This window comes from Neoarius graeffei, chromosome 10, assembly GCF_027579695.1.
Source record: "Neoarius graeffei isolate fNeoGra1 chromosome 10, fNeoGra1.pri, whole genome shotgun sequence".
Lineage (NCBI taxonomy): Eukaryota > Metazoa > Chordata > Actinopteri > Siluriformes > Ariidae > Neoarius > Neoarius graeffei.
In genome coordinates this window covers 16,535,997-16,553,262 of record NC_083578.1, presented here as the reverse complement: position 1 = coordinate 16,553,262, position 17,266 = coordinate 16,535,997, and the positions used below count along the sequence as shown (strand labels likewise).

Genomic DNA, 17,266 nt, shown 5'->3' with positions numbered 1-17,266 from the left:
CGGGATAATGCAATAAGGCAGGTTCCTCGCGCCAAGCTGCTACTGTATGCATCAAAATTGGTTTATAGCCTGACTCAGGGATGTCTGTTTCATGAAGCCAAGAAGGCTATGATAAAGCTCATCACGAGCACGACGTAGGCTACCTTTTAAAATAAGGGGTCGGAAGGCGAATCGGGAAGGCTGCGTTATTTTTAATTAGCCTAACAGACCTACTTGCAGTCCGGGTATATGTGCAAAGGCAGGCCTGTGGACACACCTCTCTCTCTCTCTCTCTCTCTCTCTCTCTCTCTCTCTGTGGGTGTGTGCACACGCACGCATGAACAAGAAGAAAGAGCACTATGAATGAACGGAACGATACGCAACGGAATTTTTTTTTTTTTCCAAAATCGCGAGTCTGATTGTGTGGCGATAGGAATCCATTGTGTGGCGCTGTATGGGAAACCCTGAGGGAGTAGTGAACGAGTGAGCAATTTCGGACACGGGGTCTATTTTCCCTTCATTGTCTCACTTCTGTTTCCTGTGAATTATTGCTGCATTGTTTACTCAATTATATTGCGCCCCCTTGTGTAGAATTTAATATTATGACATTTATTTAAATTGGCTTCATACAAGGTTGAAAAACTGAATTTGAAATCAGCATCCAAACTGTACCGGTATAAAAAAAAAAAAAAAAAAGCTCAGTCAGGTCACCTGTTTTGACTTGTGATAATCACCGTTCAACACCTGATAAATAAGTGTGATCCAAGTTTTTAGGCTTTAGTTTAATTGTCTGTGTGGTGTTTTTTATTAAAACAGAAGCTGCACTCAGATTTCCAGGGAAGCTGTCCCCAAACCCACCGAAGCCGACGTCATCTGTCGCCGGGGTCCAGAAATACCACACCTGTGAAAAATGCGGCAGCAACATTGTGTAAGAGAGAAATGCTCCGTAAAATTCACCGTTTAGATCCTATAAATGCACACAGCAACACATGAGTCATAACATGCAGCAGAAAGAATGCTAACACCCAAAGGCATGATGTGTCCTGGCTTGTTTAATTTATTGCCTAATTAGAGATTAATAAGTGGGAAATAAAGCACACAGTGATGGTTATTTATTTCTTGATGAGGGATTAGTTTTTCTTTGAAGAATATTTTTCAATTTATGGTTGGAATTTTTTTTTTTCCCCTCATTTTTCCAGTGTGACCTGAAGCTACTTCAACAAAAAGTGGATTTTTTTTTTTTCCCCCGAACCCTTTTTACTAATCTTTACAAGGGGTGCTGCAGTTGACCTTGACACTTTGCACACTGTTGGCATTATCTTAACCAGCTTCATGAGGTAGTCACCTGGAATGCTTTTCAATTAACAGGAGTGCCTCATCGAAAGTTAATTAGTGGGCGAGTTTCTTGCCGCCTTAATGCGTTTGAGATCAAACAGAAAAATAATAAAAATACAGTAAACCACCCTATTCAACACCACAACTGTAGTGATCCATATTACGTCAAGAACCGCTCAACTAAGAGAAATGACATCAGTCGTTAAGACATGACGTGTCTTGTCTTTTAATGAATAAAAAAATAAATATTGACTTCAAAGGCATGTCCAAACGTGTGTATGTGAAATCTAAATATATATTTTTTTTAAATGAACAAAATATTCCTGTTTGTAATTGACAAGATTATATAGTGTACATGAATGACTATAATACCAAATTATGTATGAACATAGATCTCAAAAAATGTTCTTTCAGCAATTTAAAAAAAAAAATTGTAATCGTTGGCAACTTGCTATAAGAGAGTTATAAAACACGTTGGTGGAAACTGTAACCATGCTTTGTGTTGAGCCACATCACCCCACCTCACTGTTGGGCATTTTCCTACAACCGCATATACAGTCATGTCTTATTCTTTACATAAGGAAATCTGAGTATCTTAAGTCTAACACGTCCAATTTAAAAGCTGTACCATAAGGAATAAAAGGATACAAGAATACGGTAGCTCGAAGCTAAAGCGTAAAGCTGATAAACAAAAGCCTGATTGATTTTGTGTGTGTTCAGTGTATGACGTGCCCTTTGGTTGTGTTACAGCACCCAGGCGGTGAGGATCATGGACGAGCGTTTCCGTCACCCCGAGTGCTACACCTGTTCAGACTGCGGCCTCAACCTGAAGATGCGCGGCCACTTCTGGGTGGCAGACGAGCTGTTCTGCGAGAAGCATGCACGCCAACGTTATCAGGGGCCTGGTGCGGGCTACCGCCACCCCATCTCCCCTCACCACTGAGCCCTCCGCTCTTTCCTTCCCTCCCTCTCTGAATTCTTCCAGCACAGCGAACACTGAATAACCTGCACAGAACACGCAGCTAATTTTGCTTTAGAGGAAGAGCACCCTCTACGTCTTGAGCTGTATGTGGACTGTGCTAGTTGTTGACTCTGGGAGGGGATGAAGCGGTGTATCAGCCAGCATAGTAAATATCCTACACTTTAAACTTTGCCTGCCGGTTCTTCACATTGTATTAGGCTTTTTGTTTCCATATAGATCATCTCTTCACCATGAATTCATTTAAACATCTTTCTATGTTCAGTTGGGTTTCACAGAAATGTACGAACCTGGGATCTGCTCCATGCTGTAATATTCAGAACAAGAAGTGTACAGAGCGCGCAGAACTGGTTTCCGTTGTGTTTGTGTGCGCAGTCAAGTTTAATTTAGCCTACGTTTTTGAGTAATTGATCAGTTTCTTATAAAACGATGTTGAAAGTATTTTGCCATTCATATATGGAAAAACGCGCGTACAAACACCTTGTTTAAGCACATATATTTAATTCAAGGCTGCTTAAACAGTGATGCAAAATTAATCAACAGAGACCTGTAGCAGTTGTATTCATGGATCACATTCCAGTCCGTTGACTTAAAATGTATCTTGGGCAGCCCTGAATTTTTATTTTTATTTTATTATATATATTTTTTCCTTCCTTGTCTTTTCATTTACTTTTTTTCTCCTCCATCTACAAGGGAAATGTATATCAAAGCAATATGAGGAATAACATGTTAATGTAAATATGTGTATTTTCTCTTTAAATGGTTATATATTATATATAGAATGATAGTGGACAGGGTTGTATGTGTATATTTCTGTGCATGTCAGACTTGATACTGAGTACATGTCATTTTGATATGACAGAAATGAGAGAATGTAATTAAACGAGACAAAGCCAGTTTATTTTTTTTTTTTTTTTTAAATACTGGCCTTCACCCAAGTGGCATATTTTCATACACACACAGAACTCCTCCACTGGTGACTTGTTTGATGGATGACTTCTGAAAAATTATGTTGCAATTTCTTACATTAGCTGTGCTTTCCTCACCTTTTTCGTTTTCAAATATAAAATCTACTCGTGTAAATGATTTGAGTGAGTGGATGCTTTTTCAGCAGCCTCGTTAACCTTAGATTTGGCATGTTGGTTCTTAGCATATAATATGAGAGAGAGTATTGTTTTAGGATAAATGTGAAATTTGTGGTTGGGAAACATAAAAAGCAACTGTTATTTCAGCCAGTGAGGGAGGATATCTGGTTATTTAGCACAAAAGTCTCTTTGCACAACTGTTCTTTAGCACAACTCTGGATTATGGTCACAATAATTGGAAAAAAAATACTCCTTGATATAGGAAGGGGTTTATAATGATCGCTTAGGGACTGGAAGCCTAAATTTCTGCTGCTGTGCATGTTAAGGATCAGTCATTGATCCCTGAAACGTGGACTGAAAATCCGATTCTTTGGTGTCTTTGAATATTTGTAGTTAAGCCATAACAAACCTTGAATTGTGGGCACCTTCAGTCACTTCTGATCATATTACAAATTCAATTCTTTGAATTGAATTTCAATTCAAAGAATTGAACATGTCAAGCAGGGCAAGAGACATGCACTACCGTTCAAAAGTTTGGGGTCACTTTGAAATGTCCTTATTTTTGAAAGAAAAGCACTGTTCTTTTCAATGAAGATCACTTTAAACTAATCAGAAATCCACTCTATACATTGCTAATGTGGTAAATGACTATTCTAGCTGCAAATGTCTGGTTTTTGGTGCAATATCTCCATAGGTGTATAGAGGCCCATTTCCAGCAACTCTCACTCCAGTGTTCTAATGGTACAATGTGTTTGCTCATTGCCTCAGAAGGCTAATGGATGATTAGAAAACCCTTGTACAATCATGTTAGCACAGCTGAAAACAGTTGAGCTCTTTAGAGAAGCTATAAAACTGACCTTCCTTTGAGCAGATTGAGTTTCTGGAGCATCACATTTGTGGGCTCGATTAAATGCTCAAAATGGCCAGAAAAATGTCTTGACTATATTTTCTATTCGTTTTACAACTTATGGTGGTAAATAAAAGTGTGACTTTTCATGGAAAACACAATTGTCTGGGTGACCCCAAACTTTTGAACGGTAGTGTAATCCCCCAGTTAATTAATTCAGCGAATGCTGAATTTAGGACTTTAATTGAATTCAATCCACATTGAATTTGGATCCAAATTGAATTCAGTTGAATTAACAACTCAGTGTAGATTGAATTATGTGGATGTGAAGCATTGAAATTCAGTTCTTTTAATTGAAATTAAATTCAAAGAATTGAAATTGAATTCAATAATTCTCATCCACATTGACCAACTTGGATTGGATTCAATTCAGTCCACGTTGAATTGAATTCAATGTGGGTTGAATCGAATCCACATTGGATTCAATTAAAGTCCTAAGTCTGGGGGATAATGTCTCTTGCCCTGCTTGACATGTTTTGCCAACTAGGAAGTAACCAACAGTTGCGATACGTAAACAAATGAAAGAAACCTCAGCTAAAGTATCCTAGAACAAGTGGCAATTAAATAAGTGCAGTATAAACGTTCAGGAATGACAAAACAACCAAAATTAATATATTGTTTATAATACGGCAATCGTGAAGCAAGAAGAGGAGATTACACTAAGATCTAAGGGTTGTTCGATCAAGACAAGTCTCGAAGCTGTGGCTAGTTTACAGGGAAATTCATTTTATTGCAGCATGTTTATATTTGATTTCAATGTTTCTTTTGTTCAATACGATCAACCGCTAAAAAACGTTATTTAACACTATCAAATCAAGAAACCAGAAACACTTGTAGATTGTGTGAAAAAAACAACCCTCAATACACAGATTACAATTTGTACAAGTCGATCAGATCAAGAGCAGCTTGCGCTTTATTTGAATGACGACAGTCGATTGTGTTTTTGCGTCATTCTTTAAACCGGTCGCTGAAATAACAATGAGCCAGATGGCAAATTTTCACTTCTCTAATTCTATTGTTTTCTTTTAATTGAGCACTCGGTGAACAGAAATGAATGTATATAGTATTTCCACACTACGGTGGATATTAAGTATTCATAATAAAGATTAAGTGTTCTTGGATCTTGAGCAAAAGAATTAGATTTGTGCGAAAAGACTTTTGTGCTAAAGAACCGTAAACCCGAGAGTGAGTTAATTTAGTTTCCTAGAAATTTCTCTGCAGATTCCAAGACGGCATACAGCATCCATGGTTGTTACTATAGCCTGGTTTTATTCATCGCATGTTGTGTCACTTGTGTTTATTTGCACATATCTGTGAAGAAACTCAGTCATCCAGGTACAGTTGTGTTCAAAATAATAGCAGTGTGTTTAAAAACGTGAGTAAAGCTCAAAATCCTTATAATAGTTTTTATTTCCATGCATTGGGAACACTGCACATTATATTCTACATCAAAACATGAAGAAAAATGGATCAATATTTTAATTACTTTACAGAAAATGACGAAAAATGAACATTGGGCTGTTCAAAAAAATAGCAGTGTCTGCATTTTTCATTACAAGCTCCAAATATTTACTGTATAAACTGAAAAAATCTTAAGGATTTAGTATTCCTGTGAATCACTAAACTAATATTTAGTTGTATAACCACGGTTTCTGACAACTTCTGGCACCTGTGAACAGGTATTCCAGCCCAGGATGATTTGACAACATTCCACAATTCCTCTGCATTTCTTGGTTTTGCCTCAGAAACAGCATTTTTGATGTCACCCCACAAGTTTTCTATCGGATTAAGGTCCGGGGATTGGGCTGGCCACTCCATGACTTTCATTTGGTTGGTCTTGAACCCTGATGCTGCTCGCTTACTGGTGCGTTTGGGGTCACTGTCTTGTTGAAACACCCATTTCAAGGGCATTTCCTCTTCAGCATAAGGCAACATGACCTCCTCAAGTATTTTGATATATGCAAACTGATCCATGATCCCTGGTATGCGATAAATGGGCCTGACACCATAGTAAGAGAAACATTCCCATATCATGATGCTTGCACCACCATGCTTCACTGTCTTCAGAGTGTACTGTGGCTTGAATTCAGTGTTTGGGGGTCGTCTGAAAAACTGTCTGCGGCTCTTGGACCCAAAAAGAACAATCTTACTTTCATCAGTCCACAAAATGTTTTTCCATTTCTCTTTAGGCCAGTCGATGTGTTCTTTGGCAAATTGTATCCTCTTCAGCACGTCTTTTTTTTAACAGTGGAACTTTGCGGGAGCTTCTCGCCGATAGATTAGCTTCACACAGGCATCTTCTAATTGCCACAGTACTCACAGGTAACTTCAGACCATCTTTGATCACCCTGGAGCTGATCATTGGCTGAGTCTTTGCCATTCTGGCTATTCTTCGATCCATTCGAATGGTAGTCTTCTGTTTTCTTCCATGTCTCTCTGGCTTTGCTGTCCATTTTAAAGCACTGGAGATCATTTTAGCTGAGCAGCCCATCATTTTCTGCACTTCTTTACAGTATACGTTTTACCTCTCCAATCAACGTTTTAATCAAAGCACGCTGTTCTTCTGAACAATGTCTGGAACGACCCATGTTTCTCAGGTTTTCAGAAAGAAATGGATGTACAACATGTGCTGGCTTCATCCTTAAATTAGGGCCACCTGATTGACGTCTGTTTTTTTTCACAGAATGAATGACCTCACTAATTAAACTCCACACTGCTATTATTTTGAACACGTCCCTTTCACTTAATTATTCAATTACACAGACTCGGGAGCATGCATATCATGAATGTTGGGTCTGTTGGTTTTCTATGACTACTACACCTACTGGTAAATTATTTGCCATGTAATAATATAATTTCCACCAAAACCAGTGATTGATCTGGTTAGTCGTGTTGGACTGCTATTATTTTGAACATAAGTGTACATAGTGATCTGTGGTTGGTTGAAGAGAGCAACTGGACTTGCTTGAAGATTCTTGAAAACGTTTCGCGCCTCATCCTAAAGGCATCCTCAGTTCTGTTTCTTTCTACAAAATGAATCCATCAGATTCAAAAGAAAGCCATCAGCATTCGGATTCTGTGATGATCCATGAGAGGATAAATACTGGATACTCCCTATTAGTCAGACAGAACTGAGGATGCCTTTAGGATGAGAGGCGAAACGTTTTCAAGAATCTTTGAGCAAGTCCAGTTGTTCTCTTCAACCAACCACAGTTTATTTGCACAGTTTCAACATTTTGGACTTTGCCATAAAGGCTGTTTTATTCCAGACTGATCTTCCAGTAGAATAGGTTTAATCTTAAAATGAGTACAGAAATAGGGTTAATATTTAATTTGTTTTTAGAATATTGTGATAAATTTTACTTGCCAAGATGTTCTTTGCAGTGAGGTCAAAGCTGGAAGTTAAGTACTTTACGGCTTGGATTGTTTATCACTTTATTCTTTTTCCAAGTTAATCTTTAAAATTTGAAGACTTGCTTGCCAAGTCCCTTGGCATCGTTCCTGTGGGCTGTGAAATCCGTATCCAGTTCATGTTGCTTGTAGAGTGGATGAACTCTGAATCCAGTGCTTCTTCTCCTCGTTTGATCACTAGAGGGCCACAGAGGCATGTTCTCTGTCTGAATGTGTTCTGTTAAACATGTACAGTATTCTCTCTGATGTATTCATTTTGTAGAAAGAAAGTTAGAAGACTGCAGAAGGACTAGAGAAAAACCATCCATCCATTATCCGTAGCCGCTTATCCTGTGCAGGGTTGCGGGCAAGCTGGGAGCCTATATCCTAGCTGACTATGGGCGAGAGGCGGGGTACACCCTGGACAAGTCGCCAGGTCATCGCAGGGCTGACACAGAGAGACAACCAACCATTCACATTCACACCTACGGTCAATTTAGAGCCACCAATTAACCCAATGTCTTTGGACTGTAAAGGAAACCCACGCAGACACTGGGAGAACATGTAAACTCCACACAGAAAGGCCCGTCAGTCACTGGGCTCGAACCCAAAACCTTCTTGCCATGAGGCGACAGTGCTAACCGCTACACCACCGTGCCGCCTAGAGGAAAAACTATTTCTTTAAAACCAGTGCTTTTGCTGTGAAAAACTAGTGAGACTCCCACCCACCCATAAGATTAGCCCTGTAAATTAATACACAGTTTGGGTTCCAAATTTTGGCTACCGTTTAGCCCATGAAACTTGAATTATTTTTGTTTTGCCATTTTTTTTCAACATAAAATGCGCTTTTTCCTGTACGTAAACACATTCAACAATGTGTTGACCCATCTCGGGTAGCAATATCTCATTTTTCCAAGGTTCTATGTGAACACTGGCTGCATTTTTCTTTTAAATCCCTGACAGGGTTGGGTTTTATAACATTCACACTAATGACATGAAGTTAAAGGTATTTCAAATGAGTCATTTAATTTCAGTTTATAATTTGGGTTGTGCTTTGAACGTGACCTGTTGCCCTTGGGTGGAGGGATGAGAACTTTTCCTCTCCTGATCTTTAGAACATTCGAATGATTTTAGATTTCCTTTTGAGAATTGTGTGGGATCTTTTCATAGGAATGAGTGTGTGGATTAAAAAAAAGATAAAGTTGAATGATTTTTGTCGGGAGCTAAAATGTATTTTAATGAGTATATTTCAAGGTAAAATGTAGTTCCATTTACAAAAACATGAGTGTTAGTGTTAGAGTCGAGTCACTAAACCTTGAGTCCGAGTCCAGTCTCGAGTCCCCAGTGTTCAAGTCCGAGTCAAGTCCAGGTCATTAAAGAAAATTTCAAGTCAAGTCCAACACAAGCCCTGCTATCAACAGAGCAAATAACATGAGAGAGGGTTAACACTACGTAGCTACAGTAGTTCGTCGGTCAGTAAGCAAGCCCTACTGTCATCAGAGTAATGAACATAGCGTGCCACTTCCTTCTCTGGGTGGAGTCTTGCCAAACAACGATTGAAGTTCGAGGTTGTCCCCGTCGTCTCCTTGATAGTTCTTCTACATATGGAGCACATAGCAGTGCATTTTCCCCCCCACTGCACGAGAAGTCTGTATAAGCAAAGCGGACAATCCTAGGGCCATTCTCTCCAGGCATTTTAGCACCATTAACATTAGTTTGTTCCTGAACATGATGTATGAACAGGTGAATGTGCATTCTCTTGCATAAAATTAGTATAGATATCTCATCTCTAGCCGCTTTATCCTTCTACTGGGTCGCAGGCAAGCTGGAACCTATCCCAGCTGACTACGGGCGAAAGGCGGGGTACACCCTGGACAAGTCGCCAGGTCATCACAGGGCTGACACATAGACACAGACAACCATTCACACTCACGGTCAATTTAGAGTCACCAGTGTGACTAACCTGCATGTCTTTGGGGGAAACCGGAGCACCCGGAGGAAACCCACGTGGACACGGGGAGAACATGCAAACTCTGCACAGAAAGGCCCTCGCCGGCCACGGGGCTCGAACCCAGGACCTTCTTGCTGTGAGGCGACAGCGCTAACCACTACACCACCGTGCCACCCCTAGTATAGATATAAATATACCAAATTATTATGGCATGTTACAAAAAATAAAGAATTTACGAGTCCGAGTCAAGTCACGAGTCCTTAAAATTAGGGCACGAGTCGGACTCAAGTATTACAAGCCTGAGCATTGGGCAGCTATGCTACAGCGCCCGGGGAGCAGTTGGGGATTTGGTGCCTTGCTCAAGGGCACTTCAGCCATGATACAGAGGGAGAGGAAAGTGCTGTTCATTCACTCAGCTCCCTTCATGGTTTTCCTGCTGGCCCTGGGAATCAAACCAGGGCCCCTTTGGGCTTAAGGCTGCTTTTCTAACCTTCAGGCCATGGCTGCCCCAATTGTGGAATCATGCTTCAAGTTATTGTTTAGCTAACACCTTAAACCATTGTCAGTCATGAATAACCTTGACTTCTCCTTCGTTCTACTCTAAACCTTATTGGCTAACTTGACCTTGCTTAACACTGTCCTCTTGTCTGTGTAACCGAGTCCCACATGTGCTAACAGACATCGCTGAAATCAGTCTTTTCCCAGAAATCCCCATTGAGGTGCGGTGCTCTAACTCCATCTAACAGCAGGAAGTGCGCTTCACTGAGTGACCTAATGGGTGTGTAATCAAGTGGTTGTTACTCCCTGATGGGAAACAACAAATCTCCACAACAGGAATGTGTGACTCCTGCAACCTCAGGCTCTAGACAACACAAATGAGCCTAGTGGTGCTGGTGACCTCTCGCACTCCTGTCGCGTTCAAATATTCTCACCTGACCAATAGTGGCCTTCACGTTTATTCTTTATATATGTATAACACAGTTGGACCAAGCAAATGCACCAACACGCCAATGTTAATATAATAAATGTTCAAGCAAAAACCCTGTCCTTCAGCAATCACCTGAGTAAATAAATAACTAGCAAAAAATCATTTAAATTTATTATGCAGACACAAGTGCAAAACACCTCCCCCACGAGGTGGCAGTGTTCTTTCACAGCTCAAGCATTCCTGCTCGATCTCTGACGTCAGTTCAAAAGAAGTTTTCACAAAGATCTGATTTATATATTTGTAGGCTGCCTGTTAGTTTCTCTGTTCAGGAAGTGATGTCACTCCCTAACCAGACTGGTTGATTAGTTTTCCCAGAAACAGAATTTTAGGATGGAGGATTGTCTTTCATATCCTGAAGAACATTATGCTGAACCAGATGCAGTTCTTGGGCATACTTTGTCTCTGTCTCCTTGATGGTTTTTAGCCATTAATTTCTTAGCTGTTAGTTCCTACAAGTAAGAGTAAGAGCTTCTTTGCTCACTCGTTATTTTCCAGTGACGTTCAAAGCTGTATTAATGAGAAATCCACCGTAAACTGTGGGTGGTAGAAAAGGGCAACTGGACTTGCTTGAAGATTCTTGAAAACGTTTCACCTCTCATCCGAAAGGCTTCGGTGAGACATTTTCAAGAATCTTCAAGCAAGTCCAGTTGCCCTTTTCTACCACCCACAGTTTACTATGACCTGGATGATTGAGAATCTTCACAGGCAAATCCACCGTAGAAAATTGTATAGAAGTTGGTGTTAACATTGAACTCGATGATCCTGAATGCAATTCAGCTACATGATGCAGTTACAGCAAAGACTCAGCTTGGCTGTTTAGCAGTCTGCGAGATGATGCGTGGTGGTCTTGATGGAGGTATTAGAATCTGTTTGAGCAGAGTGCACAGAGCTGGACAGACTAAAGGACTAAAGTGCTGCTGCATCACTCTACACTGTAAGCCCGGACTTTGTATTTAATTAAATGTTTTAATTACAATGTACGTAAAAATTTAAGTTTGATTGCATTACTAAAAAATATTAAGTATATTCTACTAATTTGTACACATAGTCAAAAGTGTTAATAAGTTTAAGTTGAATGGCCTTAAAATTCCTAGTTTTAGTCATGACCACACCTCTTTTTTAATCTGCGCAGAGTTGTGAAGCCACCATTTTAACTTTCACAGATCAGCAGCAGTTACGTGAGGTTTGGTAAAATTCAGAGTGAGCTTCAGCCAACGTTTCTTCTCTGAACTTAGTATTTTGGATCCTGACTGTCGGTGGGAATGTTTGTTTTAACTTTAAGAGCAGTGGAAATCGCGTGTTTTACAGTTTGATAGTTACAGGTGGTATTTTACCAATTTCACGTCATTTTCATCTGTTGGCTAAGTTGCTTTTGTCACTGTGGAGAGCTCTCTGGATTTGGAATGAGACACTTTTTTTTTTGAAAACTTTTCGGATAATGTAAGTATACAGCGTCCCGCTGGCAGTACGGGGAATGTTAAGGGGCTACGTATTAATGTTAGCACATATCTGGTTAAAGAAAAAACATGTTTCATGTTTCAATGTTTATTGTGCACTTCTTGTTAATAAAATACAAATGCAATGGAAAAACTTTATACACTGTCATTTGTTTTATTGCTTTAACAGGTAAATCGAATTCTTGTTAAGTTAAAATGTAAAGTATAATCACTAAAGATGAATTCTAGGAAAGTTTAAATATTAAGTTCAATCAAATAAACATATTTCAGTTTAATGTACTATAAATTTCAAGGCAACCAGTTTCCCAACACTGTTTGAGTAAATACAACTTATCAGGCTTTTAAGTACAAAAAACTTAAAATGGTTAGTTCATGCTGCATGGTAAAGCAATTTACATTTACAAGACATCTGAAGTTTAATGTACTATAAATTTCAAGGCAACCAGTTTCCAAACACTGTTTGAGTAAACTCAACTTATCAGGGTTTACAGTGTATCGGTAAAGATGAATTCTCACCAACACCACTGTTAGCAGGTAGTCGATTGGTATTATGGGTAACTTAGGAAGCCGTTAACCAAAGCGAAAATAGACCAATATTTCGAAACTAAATTCTGAGTCATTTAACATCCAAATGAGGTGTAGGTGGAGAGATTTTAGGTTTTAACCCCCAAATATTTTCGTACTTTTCCTAATGCTTATTCATTATATACACCAATCAGCCATAATGCTAAAACCATTGACCAGTGATGTGAATAATATTATCTCATCACAATGGCACCTATCAAGGGGTGGGATATATTAGGCAGCAAGATAACAGTCAGTTCTTGAAGTTGAAGTGTTCAAAGCAGGAAAAATGGGCAAGCATAAGGATCTGAGCAACTTTTTTTTTTAAGATTTTTTTGGGGCTTTTTTCACCTTTATTATTGGAGAGGACAGTGTAGAGACAGGAAATGAGCAGGAGAGAAAGAGAGAGACGGGGAGGGATCAGGAAATTACCTCGGGCCAGAATCAAACCCGGGTCCCCGGATTTATGGTATGGCGCCTTATCCACCTGAGCCATGACACCCCAGATCTGAGCGACTTTGACAAGGGCCAAATTGTGATTGCTAGATGACTGGGTCTGAGCATCTCCAAAATGGTACATCTTGTGGGGTGTTCTTGGTATGCGGTGGTTAGTACCGAATAAAAGTGGTCCAAGGAAGGATAACCGGTGAACCAGCGACAAGGTCCTGGGCGGCCAAGGCTCACTGATTCTCACGGAGCTTCAAGGCTAGCTCATATGGTCCAATCCCACAGAAGAGCTACTGTAGCACAAACTGCTGAAAAAGTTAATGCTGGCTAAAACAGAAAGGAGCCTTTGACACCCATGACCCTGTCGCCGGTTCACCGGTTGTCCTTCCTTGGACCACTTTTGTTCGGTACTAACCACTGCATACCAGGAACACCCCACAAGATGTGCCATTTTGGAGATGCTCAGACCCAGTCATCTCGCCACCACAATTTGGCCCTTGTCAAAGTCACTCAGATCCTTATGCTTGTCTATTTTTCCTGTTTCCAACACATCAACATTGAGAACTGACTGGTGTAAGTCATAATTCCTTCATATTTCACCTCCCCAGATGTCAAACGAGTACATCTCTTCATTTGTTTATATTTTACTGCTTACATATGGGTGGCACGGTGGTGTAAGTGGTTAGCACGGTTGCCTCACAGCAAGAAGGTTCTGGGTTTGAACCCAACGGCCAGCAAGGGCCTTTCTGTGTGGAGTTGGACCACTCCGGGTTTCCTCTGGGTGCTCCGGTTTCCCCCACAGTCCAAAGACATGCGGTTAGGTTAATATGGGACGGCCTTGGGCTGAGGTGCCCTTGAGCGAGGCACCTAACTCCCACCTGCTCCCCGGGCGCTGTTACCGTAGCATGGCTGCCCACTGCTCTGGGTATGTGTGTGTGCTCATTGCTCATGTGTGTGTTCACTGCTTCAGATGGGTTAAATGCAGTGAGGAAATTTCACAAGTGTGTGATGAATAAAGTTGTGCTTTCTTTCTTTTTCTTTCTTTTACATTTGAGAAGCACAAATAAGTGATTGATTTGGGATTGTGTATTTTTCCTGTTTCTGTTTCAAAACTACTCGCTGGCAAGCTACACTTTGACGTTAGCGGTAGTGAGGTGACCATCAATAAAGTACTGCAGAAGAAGAAAAACATCTAGTTTTACAATATCAAATGTTTAATATTGTCTCCTATTACTAGCCTGTTGTTTATTTTAAGCATTTTCATTTTAACGGTCATAAAGTTATTTTATGGCAGTGTTATTAACATGGTAACTACTGTTTGGCATCCACTTCAGTGAGTGTGTCACAGGCATCAGTATAACTGTACAGATCATGTCATGATTTTATTTTGGATATTTCTTTATCCTTCTAGTCAAATTACCGCAAGTTGGCCTAGTGATGGTGTAGTGGTTAGCACTGTTGCCTCACAGCAAGAAGGTCCTGGGTTCGAGCCCAGTGGCCGACAGGGGCTTTTCTGTATGGAGTTTGCATGTTCTCCCCATATCTACGTAGGTTTCCTCCGGATGTTCTGGTTTCCCCAGCAGGCCAAAAGTCATGCAGGTTAGGCTAATTGGTGGCTCTAAATTGACCATAGGTGTGAATATGAGTGTGAATGGTTGTTTGTCTCTATGTGTCAACCCTGCGATGATCTGGCGACTTGTCCAGGGAGTATCCCGTCTCTCGCCCATAGACAGCTGGGATAGGCTCCCGCGACCCTGAACAGGATAAGCGGCTACAGGTAATGGATGGATGGATGGCCTAGTGGTTAGTGTGTCAGCCTCTTGATCGGGAGATCGCGAGTTCTACTTGCAGTTGGGTCATACCAAAGACCATCATAAAAATGGTACCTACTACCGTCTGGCAAGGCACACTGCAATACAGATGTGAGTGGGGAAGTCAAAGTCTCACGGTTACCAGAGGACTAGCCCCCTACTGTAACCCTAACTGTATAGGCGAGAGGCCGAGCGCTATCAAAATGGAGATCGGCGCCACACACTTAGAGCTGGTTAGTATCGGGACAGGATACTGCCTGGGAAGACCAAATTCTGGCGTGACAGGGACTTGACTTCCAGTCAAATTAGCTCCTGGTTACGCGACTCGGCTGATATTTGGCACTGACTACATCCTGTTGTATGATGAATGAAATAAAAGCAAATGAGATTTTAATTGGATGGATGTAAAACACTATGGTGCCTTCTGGTCCCTCTCAATGTACCTGCACAGTTCTGGGCCTTAATAAAAAAATAAAGACCTCATAAATTAACTAATGACAGCTCAGCACTTCATCCCCAAAACATAAAGAAATCAGGCTGATGCACTTGAATAAAGTGTTGATCTTGAGTTGTCTTTTATACGCCACTTTTTCACGTTTGAATGGTTATTGTAGGTGATTTTCCAAAAGCAACATGGCTGCACTTTCACACCTATACAGCCTTTTGTTGCATTCTTGTCCATTAGATTATTTTTCCTCTTCCCCTTCTTCCTGCCTCCTTCCCTCAATGTTCCCTTTCTCTAGTCCACCTGGAATGGACTCCAGATGTGGAGCGGAGGGAGAGATTGCCTGCACAGCGATACGAGAGGGAGAGGGAGAGAATGTTGGAACAACATAAAAGTTTGTCTGGATGCCATTAAGTCCAATTTGATGTAATGTGCAGTTTCAGGACGTGACATTTTTAAAAGGAAACTGTGCACCAGATGAGGAAGATTTGTGGGATCGGTGGGATGGGGATAGCGATGGTGATGGGTGGGTCCTAAAAGCAACCTCTGCACCAACTCCTGCGCTACGTTGGCTCCATCCCGAAGCGAATCCTCCTATCCTGCTGACGGCACCTGGATTTTGTACGCCGTTTTTAATGTGGCAGACTTATGGTTTGTGTACACTATTTAGTGCGCTGCTGTGTGGTTTGGGATGTAGCCACAACATAGCGCAGCAACAACAAGCGGCTGTGCTGCTATATTCGCTAGAATACAACCGCTCCATTGTATGAACCGGCTGTGCTCGCGTGTCTGAACGTGGCACGAAGAACACACACATCAGCCTCAATCAGGCCTCTGCATCCGCCTAGCTCTGTCCCTCTGCACACCTTTTCACGTTTTCAAAGCACTGCCTCCATTTTTTTTCTTCTGTCCACACGCGAGCTAAGGTTTCCCGCTTCCTCTGCTTCTCGTATACATCAAAGGGGATCTTGTTTTAAAAATAAAAAGCTGCGGGTTTTAAATAAAACAAGTCTGTGGACAAAGGTGGACTTCGGAAAAGCATTTTTTTTATGGGTTAGTTTGATAGTATCAGCTCATAAATAACAAATGTTCTGCCTCCGCACGCAGATGGAAACGGGCTTCTGTTGAACGTTTGTGCTGAGCTAACACTTTGTATCTGATGACAGGATTCTGGTACATGTCAAACAAATACAGAAAGAGGTTTTCCCCCCTCCGAGTCTGTGCCATTTACCGTATATCTTTAGCAAACTGCCTCAGAGCTCCCAGTGATTTGGGAAGTTCCCTCAGTTGTGTAAACGCTATGCTAATACAGCTTCCTCGCCCTTCAACGCAAAGGCTGGTGGAAATATTCATGTATTTCTATTGTTAGGGCTTATTTAGGAGCATTTTAATTATTGTAGCTCACATTATAACAAAACATCGCTTCAAATCAAGATCGGTATTTACAAGTATGCTAAGAAGACGTGCTAGCCGTCATGTCGCTGCTGAAGAGGAGCAGATGCTAACTTTGCATCAAGCTAATCTCATAGCATTGGAGTATTCCTTACTAGACTATTTCCTTCTCTTTTCAGTTGGAAAAGTACATGGTGGTTATTTATAACGTGTTTATAACCAGTAATAACATATTAATAGTACTGTTTTGTTTTTTATATTCGTTTCTTGCTGGTATAGATGTTTTAATTGACTGTTCTAATTTGATTTTATTTGTATTAGGCTTGGAAAGTGCAAATCTTTACGATATCCCGGTTGGATCATTCACAAGTGCGCTGGACATCTTTTGGATCATTCACAAGTGCGCTGGACATGCCTTCCAACAGCTAAACCTGAATTAAATAATTCAATTCAACGCTTGTTTGTTTTTTAGACCGTGAGAAATAGGCACGTGAGGAAGCTGTTTGTATCTGACTTCACTCCTTATCAGTTTGTTG

At 40.7% G+C, this 17,266-nt stretch overlaps 1 protein-coding gene across 3 annotated transcripts in view; it reads left to right on the top strand.

Moving 5' to 3' along the window:
• pdlim2 (PDZ and LIM domain 2 (mystique)) overlaps window positions 1-3,189 on the top strand; it is a 97,572-nt gene extending 94,383 nt beyond the window's left edge. For all 3 annotated transcript variants that reach the window (XM_060931363.1, XM_060931362.1, XM_060931364.1), the window contains 2 exons: window positions 796-907; window positions 2,065-3,189. In XM_060931363.1, coding sequence (XP_060787346.1) covers window positions 796-907; window positions 2,065-2,257 — 305 coding nt within the window. In that variant the 3' untranslated portion in view covers window positions 2,258-3,189. The remainder of the gene's footprint in view (window positions 1-795; window positions 908-2,064) is intronic.
• Window positions 3,190-17,266: the final 14,077 nt, after the last annotated feature.